The 15954-nt window shown below is 40.9% G+C and overlaps 1 protein-coding gene across 2 annotated transcripts in view; it reads left to right on the top strand.

Moving 5' to 3' along the window:
• The window catches only part of ascc3 (activating signal cointegrator 1 complex subunit 3), a 275425-nt gene that overhangs the window by 47133 nt on the left and 212338 nt on the right, over nucleotides 1-15954 (top strand). For both annotated transcript variants that reach the window (XM_052144464.1, XM_052144465.1), the window contains one exon: nucleotides 12031-12229. In XM_052144464.1, coding sequence (XP_052000424.1) covers nucleotides 12031-12229 — 199 coding nt within the window. The remainder of the gene's footprint in view (nucleotides 1-12030; nucleotides 12230-15954) is intronic.

Below are 15954 nucleotides of genomic sequence, written 5' to 3'. Positions count from 1 at the left end.
TGAGAGTTCGATCCTTCAGAATTTCACACACAGGTGTAAAGTGAGCAAGGCTTGATGGGATCTGTAGTCTGTTTGGACTCCCTTTGTTTGATTTTGGCACCTTTCAGGCTTTTGAGTGTTCCTGCAGGCATGAGTCAGGCATTATGACTGTGTGTAGGCCTGACTTTTTCTCTTATCTGAGCACTGAGGCCCAACAATAGAAACAGAAATGCTGGCTTATGTTAGTTCTGGTCTAGCGTTTACCTGAAAAATGAACATGGTTGTTTGAGCACCCAAAGGCTTTGAGCATTTGAACCTACAGTTTCTAATGCAGTTCAGTCCACCAGCAGCAGCATATGAAGAAGATGAAAATGAGCGCTGTCGTTTGATGTTTTTTATTGACTTGAAGAGTGAAGATCACAGCTAAATAGTGTCTGCCTCTCAGTGATAATTTCTTGTTCTTTCATTCCTCTTTATTTCCAGGGAGACCCAAAACAGAATTATGGGCTTTTATTTTAGGATATCTGAGATCTCTTGGCACAGTTTTAAAGACTAAAATAAAAAGAAAGCATTATGACGTTTCCAAGCCGTACTTTTTTTTCTGAGCAATATTGCTTAACAATGTATTTGGTTGAATCAATCATTTCAGTCATACAGCAGTTGTTGTATATTTAAAATGTTTAAAGATGCCAAAATAATGACTATCCTAAACATTCCCTCCAACTGCCCTGTAAGACTGGCAGTTTGACCTGCAGCTCAGAGAAATGAGCAATTATACATCACATCTCTCTTATGTCAGCATATCACTGATGGTTTTTACAGTTTAATAGAAAATAAGCAAGCTTTGCACCTACAAGCCTGGGTAATTTCACACCCAATCCAATCCTGTTATGTACTGAGATTTGTGGAGAAATTCTTTTCTGACGACTGAAAAGTTTGTAAGTTGCAAGTTGGTAAACTTCTCAACATGAACTCCACTGGTCAAATGTCCAGTGTGGTTGCATGATGTCATTAGGACAGTGTACATACCATTTACAGAATAGAGACACTTATGCAGCTGTAAGCTTTAGATGGCAATTAAAACAGACACATTGCATAATTAACATAGTCACTAAAGAGAGGATGTGTGTGATTAGATCAGCCCTGTTGCTAATGACCTGTCTGAAACTGAACTGTCTCACTTGGAGGAACTTGAGTCTGTGTTCATTCAGCTCCGTCTCTTGCTGTCTTTGAACACAAATGTGTCACACTGGGGGGTTTTGCCTTTCACAGACTGTCTAGCATCAATTTCAAGAGTGGGGAAAATTTTCAGAAAGATAAGGTCTTTGCAATGTGTCTGTATTTCATGCATGGCCAAAATGTTTGAAATATTCTATATATCTAAATTATATATAATATAATTTATATATTCAAATTTCAGATTCAATAGCAATTATTTATGGGCCATATTTAGTCTGTATCTATAAAGTAATAAAAAGTACATTTAAAACCACAATTCCATCCATCTTCAACCGCTTATCCTAAGTCGGGTCGCGGGGGCAGCAGCTCCAGCAGGTGGCCCCAAACTTCCCTATCCCGAACCATATTAACCAGCTCTGACTGGGGGACCCCGAGGCGTTCCCAGGCCAGTGTGGAGATGTAATCTCTCCACCTAGTTCAGGATCTTCCCCAAGGCCTCCTCCCAGCTGAACGTGCCTGAAACACCTCCCTAGTGAGGTGCAAAGGGGGCATCCTTACCAGATGCCCAAACCACCTCAACTGGCTCCTTTCGACGCAAATTGACCACGAAAATAAAACCACAATTATAAAAAACAATTACTTGAATGCACTTTTAAATGACTGTTAAGTGAACTGCAGCCAACTACCTGTTGCTCATGCACACAATCCATAAGGGCGTGAGCAAGTGTCAGCCAAAACAATGACATAACGTACAAATAGACTGAACGTGATCCACTGGCATCATGCTGACTGATGATGTAGCGTAATTAAAATGACACAGTTACAATTATTTTACTACAAACTTTTGATTGTATATTATATTTGACTCTCCAGTGCTGGAACAGAACTAAAACAAAGTGTGGATATAGGTCTGACTATGAGAGACTGTAGTTTGAAGTAATCACTTTTCTTTGCATGATACATTGACTGCATTTATACGATAGCCTAATTCGGCGTTAGCTAGTTAGCCAGCTATAGCTGTTAGCTAAATTTGGTGGATGATGACAGTAGCTGTATATAAAATAGACTGTACATTATAAATATGTTTACACAGTTCAGTATTAATGTGACATCACAACTGTCATTTTGATATATCGATATTGTTTTATAATAATAGAATGTATATATTTTCTGTAACACTAATGAATGGAGCTTTTTGCATTATCTTGAACATTGTCTAGCATTCATTTCATGTATTATTGTAGTTTAACTTGCTGAATAATTACAGATTTACATTGTTTATGTCAGTTACTGTGCAAGCTAACATGACACAGATCAATCCTTATGAAACTATATCTAACATGATTTTGCAGTTATGTAAGCTTACCTGTCCAATAAGAACAACACTAATTCAGGGTCCCCAAAATGAACAAAGGTCCCTCCGGGAATCAAATGCCCTGCCGATGTTCACTGTAGTTTTTGCTCGACTACGATCATGTTCCCGCTTGGCCAGACTGGATTCAGTAGATGTAGTAGTGTTTTTTGGCTTACTCAGAGTTTGTGTTGGAGTGCTGGGAGCCGGATGTTTGCTGGATTCCATCTCTCAGATAATGTTACCTAGTGTTGGAGACGGTCTGTTGATGTGGAAGAGAAGCTATTACTGAGGCAAGGCTCTCTGGAGCGCGCATGAAGTCACATCCTTTGGATTTTCCCAGCAAAAGCGACCCACTCCCTTCGCATGAAAATCAGTCTGCAGACTTTAATAGGCAACCTTGGAAGTCTGGGAAGGGCAATTTTTTTTAAGCTGCGTTACAAGCCGTTCACACATTGGCAAAAAGGGCAAATATTACATTGAAAATTTTACATTTTGCACCTTTAAAAATGCTGTAAACAATTTTTTCATGGAAAGGTATGCAAAAATTTTTCCAACTCCCTGAGAGATATTACTGATATAGGTGTTGTAAGATATTTCACCTGTCTCCGTGACCGCTTTAGACTCTCAATATGTCAGCAGACAAGGATGCTTTCTGCCTGTCGATCATTTTGCGTGTTTTCATAGTATTGTAATTGAAGCGAATTATTGAGGCATAATGCATTTTTATGCCTTGTTGTTCATAACAGTTGTCCGTTGAGGGCACTGTTTTGCAGCTGTTGTTTTCAATTAAACTCATTTGGTGGTGTGGCTAATCCAATGGCTCAGTCTCATGGAAGTAGAATGGCTGAAATCACTTACAGTACCTTTAAGATTTCTCTTTATCAACTCGGACAAACTAATGACTAGGGCCATATGATTTCTGCGTTGCAGAAAACACGGACAGAATTGCGGAATGAATTATTAAATATAGTCTTTAAATATTAAAGAATGTCACAGAAATTGACACGTTTGCGTGAAACGAATTGATCGAATTAATGCTCAATTGATCAAATTAAAATCATGCTAATGTTCTAATGTGATGATTAAACCACAAAAAAGATTGAATGAAATAAATATACAGTCTGAATGTGCAGTACGCTTCAAAAGGTATGCGTTAAGACGACCCCTCATCATAAGGATAAGCATCACATGCACTGTTTTTGTAGTAGGCTACAGACAGCAGAGCGCACATTAAGCTAGAAGCACGCTGTACATGCAGACTATTTATTTCTAAAATTAAATGGCATCCGTTTGCGGTTTAGTAAGCACAACCATGTAATGAACTGCTTATCTGGAGGTTTAAAGCTGTCGTCAAAAACATACAAACTCATTCAGCTTTCTGTCAAAATAAAAGCTCAATTTAACTAGAAGCGTGAAATTGAAGAAATTTAGACAGAAATGTACTACAATTGTGTAGTAAAATGTAATATTTAATGTAGTAATAAATAATAGTAATATTAATAATTATAATAATTGCAATATCTAACAAGCAAGAATGCTGTTGTACTGAATAAAAGTTTTTATCAATGCATTCATTAAAACTGTGATGCTCTGCTGTGCAGCACTGTATTTGTATAAAACAATTAAAAATTCCAATATTGTGTTTTGGATTGTGCTGTAAGGATCTGTATAGAAGCACTTTTAAAAATAATGTCATGGTTTTTTGAAAAATATATAGTTTTTTCATTTGATTTTAGTTTTTTGATGATCAAATTTAAACTTAAAAACTCACAATTCAGAATAACTTTAAAACGCTGAATTTGGAGGAAAAAAACAATACAAAAAAGTAAATGCAATGGATTACTAGATTACCCATACGTTGTCGAAAGAATTAAACTTTTAAGTCATCTTTGTTTATGTATACCAAGAGGTAAACTATCATAAAACAAATTTAAATAAAAAAAAATATGTACATTTTTGGGGGGAAAATACAATTCAGAATATCGTTTGTGGAGTTAAAGGTAGTTAACTGAGGCAATGCTAGTTTACCATAATGTAATATTGTATGTTAATATTTTTAATGAAAGTCATTCTACAGTGTTACCAAGAAATGTGTGTATTAGGTGGTTCTTGGATTGGCTGAGAGTCAAAAACATTGACCCCCTAGGTTAAAGGGTTCTTATTTAGAAATGTTGAATGTACATTTGATATTTTGATATAAATTGTACTTTGAAAACACACTTCCTCTCCAGTTTGTACATTTTTGAATCCGCTGCAAAAACTGCAAAAATGAAAATGCCACTTTCAGAAGTCATAAGAACTAAAAATAGAAGTAAAATGTGGTTCAGTGTGTCAAAACCTGTGCTGTTAGTGTCTGTGTGTAGCACCTGCTGCTCTGCAGATCCTTTTGATGAATCCCAACGTTAAAAAAACAAGAGGAAATAAACAAGAAGTTTATTTTCGAACAAGAACGCTGATCATTTCAGTCTAATCTCAGCAGTTTGAACGTACAATGTCAGCGCAGATTTATGAATCTGTAACAATGTAATGCAGCTTTGCACAGAAGCTTATATTGAAGAATGGGATAGTTGAAAACTATTAGTAGTTACGACAGCAAACCTGCAGGTAATTAGCAAGTGCTGTTTCAATAAGCACGTGTTTTTACAGTCTTAAAAACAGCCTCAAATGGTAAATGATGACAATTTGTGGCACTAAAAGCCCTTGACTGAAATTATTTCCAGATTTAATATCCATTTAACATAAATGGCACTTGGTTTGATATTTTGTTATCTTACGCATTGTCATTCAATAATGTTTTTCTGGCTAAAATATACTTTTGGGGGCCACCGTTTCTCTTTTTATGTTCCACAAAAGATGACAGAATTTGAAAGTGAACAGCCTGTTTAATGTTCTGTTTAACTAGTGCTTTCACATTGTGTGTAGTGCTCAGGTAGAGGCAGTGCAAGACGTGTGGTGAAACACAGATGAATAGAGAGAGCAGATGAGTTTGCCGTGGGTGAGACTTTAGATAAAGCCAAGATCCTTCAGACAGTCATCCCAGACCCGATGCAATCATCCCATCTCATCTGCTTTCAAGAGCAATCTAGCTTTTTATTGAGCTGTTGTGCTGCAGACAGAGGCAGTCAAATAGCGCTTTAACCCTATGATAGGGTTAATATTAAAGCCCAGCCTTTACTACGCCTGCGGGACTCTTACAAGAGACCAGCTCAATTAATTTTGTAAGAGCAGCTCTCATCGGCTCATACACACTGATTTGAAAATATACCAGCTAGATGAAGTTTAAGAGTTCTCTTACGAGAGGTTCTCTCGTATTGCGTAAGCTAGCTTACGCTACGGGAAAGATTCATCTTTTCTGAGATATTGAAGCCAAAAAATTATCCTTAATTTTTGTATCCATTGTCAACGCAGTGCGGCAACTGCAGACCTTGAGCGGGCTAGCTAGCGAGCTCATAGGTTGCTCTGCGGCAACTGCTGCAGCCTATAGACGAGCTTGGGCGAACTCGCATCCAATGAGAGGCGTCCGCACGCTCACTGCATCAAAGCCCACCAAAATGGGCGTGACTTGAGTGCATATAAGCATAGTTCGTAGGCTGGAACCCTGATTTTCATCTCTTCAGCGAAGCTCTTCGCATCGCTGACCTGGAAGCCGCGTCGCCGTTCGAGGGGCATCAAGCAAGCGTGGACAGCGCTAGAAGAAGCCGGCCGTCTCAGCCACCTTCAGCCATCCTGCGGACCACCGTCAAAGCTTCGCCCCCTGTCAGTCCCCTTCTCTCAGGCAACTGCAGTGGTGAATTTAGCAGCCAACAAGCGGTGACACTGCCCGCTTGCCTGCACTCAAACGCCGTTTTCACGGCGACCCAAATAAATCTTGTAAAGAGCAAACATGTCTTATGTGTAGAAAATGTGCCCACAACCCAGTGTTCACCCCTACACACAAGCATAGCACATCCCGTGCCCCTATCAGAGCACGCTCTCATAAAGCGGTTACGAACCGCTCGAGCGTCAGAGTCAATGAAGGCGCCCACAAATGCGTCGTGGCGCCCATTCTCTGGCAGCTCTGTCACACGACCAGCCCTATGTGTAGAAAATGTGCCCACAATCCAGTGTTCACCTCTACACACAAGCACTGCATGTCTGGTGTCCCCACCAGAGCACGCTCACATAAAGCGGTTACTGAACCGCTCGAGCGCTAGAGTCAATAAATGCGCCCACGAATACGTCGTGCGCCCATTCTCTGCCCGCTCTGTTACACGGCCAGCAAACATTCCTCTGTGTGTAAGTCCCGTGCCCATGACTATGCTTACGCATCACGTAACAGATGTGACTCTTTCCCCATTCATTCCAATCGGAAGTCACTCACAAAACAGCCTGTTCATGCTGTCTGCGAGCAATCATGCATAAACACACTAAACGCGCTCACACATTTTGTTCAGCTCTGTGTGCGGCAATCAGAGCGAATTGGCCATTCACCCTCTAGCGTTACGCTTCAAAGCATGGGAAGCTATTCCAGGGATATCCAAGTGGGTGTTAAGCACAATACAACAGGGCTATTTGCTACAGTTCGATCGCCGCCCTCCTCGCTTCAGAGCTGGCTCGAAACCACTGTGAACACGGAAGCAGCGTGCATGCTTCGTTCAGAAATAGCAAGCCTTCTGTGCAAAAGGGCCATAGAGAAAGTGCCACCCTCTCTGAGCGAAGTCGGGCTTTACAGCCGTTATTTTCTTGTTCCCAAGAAAGACGGCGGCCTCAGACCCATATTAGATCTCAGGGTTTTGAACAAGGTGCTTGCAAAAGACCGTTCAAAATGCTTACAGTCAGGAAACTCCTCGCGCATGTGCCTAGGGGACTGGTTTATTTCTCTCGATCTGAAAGATGCATACTTTCAGATTCAGATAAATCCCGTCACAGGCCATTCTTGAGATTCGCCTCGACGGCCAGGTTTATCAATACACCGTCCTTCCGTTCGGCCTGTCCTTAGCACCCGTATTTTCACGAAGTGCATGGATGCGGCGCTCGCACCCCTCGCGAGTCAGGGTTTGCGAATTTTGAACTATTTGGACGACTGGCTGATTATGGCACAGTCACATATGGAGCTTCTGTCTCACAGAGCAGTCCTCCTCAGCCATCTGAACAGTTTGGGTCTTGCAGTCAATTGGACCAAGAGCTCACTACAGCCCAGTCAGACAATTTCCTTCCTTGGAATAGAACTAGACTCCGTGGCAATGACGGCTCGCTTATCTACACAGCGCGCGCGCCGTGTTCAGTGACTAGCCGCATCTTTTCAGATGAACAGCCTCACGCCTCTGAAGAAATTCCAGAGGGTGCTCGGTTACATGGCCTCAGCCGCAGCAGTACTTCAGCTGGGTTTACTGCACATGCGCCCGCTTCAGCATTGGCTAAACACCCGCGCACCAGCCCATCAAGGTGACTCAGACCTGTATTTCAGCTCTGCAGCCCTGGACAGTGGCCGAATGGTATCAGCGGGGAGTGACAATGGGAGCTGTATCTCGCCGAAAAGTCATCTCGACAGACGCGTCCAACACGGGTTGGGGCGCGGTCTCGCGAGGGCTCTCCGTTTTTGGCCTATGGTCAGTTCAGGAAAAGCTCCTTCACATAAATTGTCTGGAAATGATAGCGGTCGATGCACGCTGCGTGCACTTTCTCCCGGTCATTCAGGGTCACCACGTCCTGGTCCGTTCGGACAACAGATCTGTGGTATCCTACCTAAACCATCAGGGCGGTGTCAGATCCAGGAACCTATTCCATCTGGCCAAACGCATACTGAGTTGGTCCCAGTGCCACCTGCGCTCGCTGAGGGCGACGCACGTGCCAGGCCACCTGAACGACGGCCCGGACAGACTGTCCAGAGACAATATTCCCCCAGGGAATGGTCCCTGCACGCTCAAACAGTCCAGACGTTATGGCACCTATTCGGCAGAGCAGAGATAGACCTCTTTGCGTCCAAAGAGAACTCTCACTGCCCAATATTTTTCTCGAGCGAGGATGCGCTGGCCCAGGACTGGCCCAGACGCCCGCTTACGCCTTCCCTCCCGTCTCGCTATTGCCACAGGTAATGCAGAGGATCAGGAAGCAGCGTCACTCGGTGCTCCTCATAGCCCCGCGTTGGGAGAATCAGACATGGTTCCCGGAGCTTACGCAGCTGTCACTGACAGCGCCGTGGCCCATCCAAGTGAGAGCAGATCTCCTCTCTCAAGCTCGCGGCACAATCTGGCATCCCCACCCAGAGCGCTGGGCGCTGCATGCGTGGGTGATCAACGACTACCCGTCGCTCTCCCAGGAGTAATAAACACCTTCTCGTGGAAACACTTCCACGAGAAGACGCTATGCGTCAAAATGGTCTGTGTTCTCAAAATGGTGCACCGACAGAGACCTGGACCCGCGGACATGTGGGGTGTCGTCGCTGCTCGTATTTCTACAAGAGCTGCTGGATAAGGGCAGATCCCCATCCATGCTCAAAGTGTATGTGGCGGCCGTTGCGGCGTTCGCTGAACCCCTGCACGGCCAGTCATGGGGTAAAAACGAGCTGGTCATCCGCTTCCTCAGGGGAGCTAGAAGGATGAACCCCCCGTGCCCCCATCGGTTCCTATCTGGGATCTTTCTATAGTTCTCGAAACTATGAAAGCCCCCCTTCGAACCACTTCAATCTGTGGATTTGAAATACCTTTCACTCAAAACCGTTTTTCTGACTGCCCTGTCATCAGTCAAACGTGTGGGAGACCTTCACGCACTGTCTGTCAGCGCTGCGTGTCTTGAGTTTGGACCAAGTGACTCCAAGGTCATTTTAAAGCCTAGACACGGCTATGTTCCCAAGGTGATCGGTACTCTTTTCAGAGCACAGGTCATTTCCCTATCGGCGCTGCCAGCACCCGATAGCGAACGCGACGCCAATCTCCTTTGCCCGGCGTCTGAAAGCGGCGGAGCGCACAGTATACAATCTCAGTGAGATTGTATACTGTGCGCTCCGCCGCTTTCAGACGCTCTGAGCAGCTTTTTGTTTCGTTCGGAGGGCGTACCAAAGGTCTCGCCGCCTCTAAACAGACACTATCTAGATGGATAGTGGACGCTATTGCTGCTGCATACGCGTCAAAAGACCTGCCATGCCCGTTGGGCATTAGGGCTCACTCCACTAGAGGCATGGCATCCTCGTGGGCATGGTCCAGTGGGATTTCCATTCACGACATATGTGTGGCAGCGGGATGGACTTCCCCCTCCACCTTTGTCAGATTTTACAATATGGAAGTGCCCACTCTGCAGGCAAAACTACTAGCGGTTTAATACGCTACAGCTCCCCTGGTGAGCTGCACTGATGGGACACATTCCACACAGACCGGCACCGCCGCTCTGTCGTTCCCTTCCCACTATGTGCTTATGTATTACACAATCAATGACGCCAGCATTCTTGCCGGCCAAATATTATTTCCCCACTCATAAGGGCTGCCCGGGTCCCCCTTAATTCCCTGGGGCTCATACAGTGGATGCTTGGCGCGACGGCGTTGACAATGTGTTCCCGTGAGCGTAAGCTAGCTTACGCAATACGAGAGAACCTCTCTTAAGAGAACGTATCGGTTACCTAACGTAACCACGGTTCTCTCTAGATGAGGAACGAGTATTGCGTGATCCGGCCGTGCTTCAGCGCCACGGCGACTTTTCGCTTCAGTCAATGAAATCCAGGGTTCCAGCCTACGAACTACGCTTATATGCACTCAAGTCACGCCCATTTTGGCGGGCTTTGATGCAGTGAGCGCGCGGACGCCTCTCATTGGATGCGAGTTCGCCCAAGCTCATCTATAGGCTGCAGCAGTTGCTGCAGAGCAACCTATGAGCTCACTAGCTAGCCCGCTCAAGGTCTGCAGTTGCCGCACTGCGTTGACAATGGATACAAAAATTAAAGATAATTTTTTGGCTTCAATATCTCAGAAAAGATGAATCTTTCCCGTAGCGTAAGCTAGCTTACGCAATACTCGTTCCCTCATCTAGAGAGAACCGAGGTTACGTTAGGTAACCGATACGTTATCTAGCCTGTAGTTTCTATCCTTTACGTTATGTAGTATGACCAGATGACCTTAATATTTGAGCAGTTACAGCAGGCGAGAGTGTTATGAAATCAGAATTTGGTTGAATCTCATGTTACATATATACTGAGTGGTTACAAGTGTGTGTGGTCAGATTTATCCTGGTACATGTTGCATTAAAACAAACATTAAATATAAACTCAGCAAAAAAAAAGAAACGTCCCTTTTTCAGGACACTATACTTAAAAGATAATTTTGTAAAAATCCAAATAACTTTACAGATCTTTATTGTAAAGGGTTTAAACAATGTTTTCCATGCTTGTTCAATGAACCATGAACTATTAATGAACATGCACCTGTGGAGCGGAATAATGTCATGTCCATTTGCTAACTAACTTAATGTTGGTGATGAGGTTTAAGTATGTGGTAGCTACTATCGTAGATATGCCATTCGACCAAGTAATTCGCTATAAATCAGGGTTTCTCAATTGGTGGATCGCGACCCAAAAGTTGGTTGCAGGTCTATTACAATTGGGTCATGCACAATAGCATGGTTTTCCCATTGAAAACGTTTCCAGGGCCGCCCAAGCTAAATTTAGGGCTGCTGAGGTGTACTCATGTGCTCAATGTTTTAAAGATGCTTCTCATCATCAACATGCCATTTTTACAGTGCTATTGAAACCTGGTTTTCGTGCGAGTGTGGTACAAGCCATCACAGAACCCCTCGTGGTTGCGCTAATGTTCTGCTCTGTGCCCCTCTATCAACTGGTCTTCGCCGAATATTTCATCAAACCTCTCAAACACCTGGACAGCCCCGACAGAGCACTGAGCTATAGGCCAAAATAGTCGTTTTTTACTACACGTAATCATCCTTACTGAAGTTTAGCATGATTTTACAGTAGTAACAGTAATATTTTGACAAACATGTTATTGTTACATATTAAAGGAGACCTATTAAGCCCCTTTTTACAAGAAGTAATACAAGTCTGAGGTGTCCTGAAGAATCTATTAGACTTCATTTGTACTACAACTGTAACAGTGGTAGTTAAAGTTCCTAATTGTTTTTTGCTTCTATGTTTTCTAAACAAATACTATAATTTATTATTATTACTAGTTTAGAAAGAATAGCTGCATTGACGTAACCACAGTTATGAGGAGCCATCCATGATCTTACCTGTGCTTATATGGCATTGCACTGCATATATTACGACAAGAACATAAAGGGTGTTAAGTCTGGACCTCTAAGACTTCTGGACATAAATAATGTCACTTGAGACATGCCTTTATACTTAAAACCATGAACAAATCTATGAGAGATAAAAGACAATGAATCCAGGCAAATACAGGTTCATTTATTTACCATGGGATGTCTAATGTAAAATCTGGGATCTGAAGCAAAACCAGTTAAGAACCACTGATCTAAATGACATCTAATTTGTTTATAATTAACTAATAATGGGCTTTTTTATTTTATGGCAACTGAAGGCAAGCACAAAGGGATTGCAGAGTCATCCAAACCCACATATGGCTGTCAGGTGACCATCCAGTCTGAACAAGAGAGACAGATGATGAAGATCTACAGGAAAGAGGAGAAGAAAGAGAGAAAACGAGAGAAACGAGGCGATGAGGGCGAGTCCTGTGATAACGCTTTCCTTTTTGACCCCATGGAGCTCAGACTGCAGAGGTGAGTGCATCTCTCTCTCTCTCTCTCTCTCTCTCTCTCTCTCTCAATTTAAATGTACGTTATTGGCATGATTGTGTTTACATACAAATTAGCCAAAGTATTAATCCACAAAACACATAATGACAAGAAAATAATAATAATAATACATTAACACGTAAAAAAAATAAAATAAATAGAAGTGGAGGTGCCAAGTGGGTGGGTGTCTCTCACTCAAGCAGATTTAAAATCAAGTAGCTTTATTGTCATAGTAAAACAGCTTTACATTGCTAAACCATTGGTAACATTATGTCTGCACATATACACATACAAGAATACAAATACAATAAAATAACTTAAAAATAATAGAAGAAGATTTCTAGGATACATTTTAAGTTGAAATAGACGTATTTTAAGCTTCTATTTCACATTTAATCAAATGTTTGTAAGCATGTTATGGCTGTTATAGACATTGTCTCTCTTTCTGTCTGTCTCTCTCTGATTCTCTCTTTCATCACAGAGCCTCTACATATTTCATCAGAGTGTGTGCTATTGAAAAGAGAGAGAGAGAGAGTGCTTGATAAAACTGCTGTCTGGGGCTTTTGCGGGAGGTGGAGGGATTTTCTCTTAATGTTTAATTTCACAGGATGAAAAAGAGCAATGATCTGTTTAATTAAAAATGCTGCCGTCCAAATGAGGCTGAGCATGAGGAGTGAGATTAGAGATGAGGTGTTTATACCTCTCAGCCTTTCAATCATCACAACACAAACAAAAATAACTGACAAATCAAGCTTCATATGAGATTTATGAGCAATCCTCATCGCTCATATTTTAGCTTACAAAACACACCACACAGATATCTCAGGGCCGTTTGCATTTTTGGAAAAGAATCGGGTGCCATTTGCATTTTGAAAAGTTTTTTTGTTGTTGTTTTGTTTTATAAAGCTGAAGATTCCGAAGCATCACCAAATGGAATTGCAAAAATAATAGTTGTTTTCAAACAGCTTACCCTAAATACTCCATCCGTTTGCCATTGGTTGCATAAACATATGGTACTGAACCAATGTTAAAATATTAGAAGATTAGAGAGATTCGTTTTCCACAAATATGCACTTTTAAAAAGTCAATTTGACAAGCACAATTTTAGTATTTAGCAATGTTGGGTTATGAGTAATTGGTTACTGTAATCTAAAAGTCAAAAGTAGAGTAATATTTACATTTTAAATTATTGTAATCCGATTACAGTTACTGAATTTTAATTAAGTTAATTACTCAACCCTGTAAATTATAATTTGTTGACATTTTAATACCAACAGACAAACTATACAAATAAATAGTAAAAATATTTGTATTTGTATAGGATATTTGTAATTGAAGCTTTTCTTAGCCATACATGCTACAGTGGTGAATCTTGGGGTATTATCAAAGGACTCCCTGGACTTTTCATAGATACCAAATATTTGTGAGTTTGGCCATGACACCTTCCTCTCCTTGGTCTATAAATATGGATAGAAATGTTCAATTCAGCACATCAAATACAATAAGAATAAAATGCAATTTTTTCATAAACAATTTTTAACATATGGATTTTATGCACCAAACACTATAATGGCATTTAAATAAGGGAAATTGTAAAGAAAAAATAGCTGGGTCTCAGGAACTTATGGTAAGATGACATCATAATAGCTTATAATGTAAAATAATGAGATTTTATATTGACAGAGGAGGCTGCATATATGAAAATACACATAAATATTTGTTCACACTTATACTTTTTATAAAGATATTTTCTGTCAGAATTTTCAAATCTATTTTTTTGTGGTGGGCATGAATGGATTGTAATGGAGATTTAAAATATTTACCTCAAACACCTGTTGTATCTTGTATCATTTCAACATGCTTTTACAATGAAATAATATACAACATTTTAACCAAGCACAAGTTGCTTTTATTCAAGCTTTTTATTCATAGCAAATACTCATTTTTAAATATTACTAATAATATACTCATTACTTATTCAAATCAGCAAAGATTTCACATAAAAAAAACTAGTGCTTGCAATACAAAAGCGGTCCTATTTGGAAATTTTTACAAAGGTTTTTCCATCAAGAAATGCCTGAAAATGTCCATCAGGTGGCAGAAGAAACCTAGTACATTGCGGACAACAGGATTTACAGCAACATTTTTATTGTTAATGATGCACAGGCTTTAGCAAATAGCGAATCAAATTTAATACAGGTGGCGTTAAAGTACAGTTAAGTCTTCGGTTACACATATTACAAAAGTAATAATATGTAGACTACATTTAAAACATAAATTACACTCAAATGTGAGGCTATTTGCGTTTCTGTTGCCGCTAAAGGGTGTGCGACCCCTGAAAGGTCATTGCAAGGGAGAAATGCGTGGTGCATGTGTCAGTGTACGAGGAGGAAATATAAACATTATTTTGAGCACTAAAATAAAATAGTTTTAAAACTAGTAACTACTTACATGATTTCCATATGAAATTACCAGTAATTTGATTATTCATTTAGGGAAGAAATCAGTAATTTGTAGTGGATTACATTTTTGAGTGACTTTGGACTACTTTTTTGAGTTTTTTTGTATGTCCACCTTTTGTTTCAATAAAAACATGGACAAAATTTGTTTGAAATTGTGCAAAACTTGATGATCCGTGTTATTCCAGCATGATTTCAATGACGGCACGAACATCTGACTGCACAAATTAGTTAGCATGATCACACATTTGCTTACATTAAATTAGTGATTTAGAAATAGTAGATTTTGTTAATAAGTAAAAGTTATGACCTAAAATGAAGGTAAAATATGGAAGATTCTGCAGTTTCTATTTAAGATTAGGATAAAGTTGTTGGATATGTGTTGATGTGCTTAGGAAAATTCCTATAATAACAAAGAGTACAAGTTGGCATTAGTTCTTATTGTTAGTTATTTTTAGACAAATGGCACTTTTCAAATGGTCATTTTGACATGACCATCTACTGATACATATCAGTGGTGCCTGCTGAAGTAGAGGCAAAGGCATCTCTCTTAAACTGAGTAATGACACTTACAATTCCCTTAAAAGACTGACACCACAGCACAAAACATACTGGCCTTCAGCCCAGCCGCCCTTTGTGTCATTGTGAAATGGAATCCAGAGAGCTCAAGGGCCACTGGAAGCTGAGCATTAGGGTATCTGTGAGGCAGTGATCATTATAACACAGTTCAAGACCTGATTGCAAGTTTGTTTTCAGCAGCAGATCTAATTTCCATGTAGTATGCACACATATCAGGTTTGTTTGTGCAGTTTACACTTGCAGGACACCATGAATAAATCGTGCCCTCTTGTAGTGTTAAAAGTACCACTAATATTACTTGGCAGAGACTAGAACTAATTGCACTACTATCACTAGTGATACTTTCATTTTTTAACTCGCAAACACAGTCACAAAATAATGTCAAGGACTTGATTCACATTCACTGCAATGCTATCACTATGCACTTAGTGACTGGTTAAACTGGATTGCATGTGGTTCATATATACGATTCAGGTTTTTGCACTGAGATATTGCACACAAATGTGGTACAAGTAATTAGTGAATTTGCCCCCTAGTCAGAAGTCTTGCAGTCTTTTGTCTGCATAGGTAGCTTCTTTCTAAGACAGCATGGCAATCACCATATATGCATAGGACCAAGCATAGGATGCACCACACAAATAACACCTCACACGTTATGCTCACATTGTTTCC

Source organism: Xyrauchen texanus, chromosome 15, assembly GCF_025860055.1.
Source record: "Xyrauchen texanus isolate HMW12.3.18 chromosome 15, RBS_HiC_50CHRs, whole genome shotgun sequence".
Classification (NCBI taxonomy): domain Eukaryota; kingdom Metazoa; phylum Chordata; class Actinopteri; order Cypriniformes; family Catostomidae; genus Xyrauchen; species Xyrauchen texanus.
Note: the sequence above shows the minus strand (reverse complement) of the source record. Positions and strands in the feature narration are given on the sequence as shown.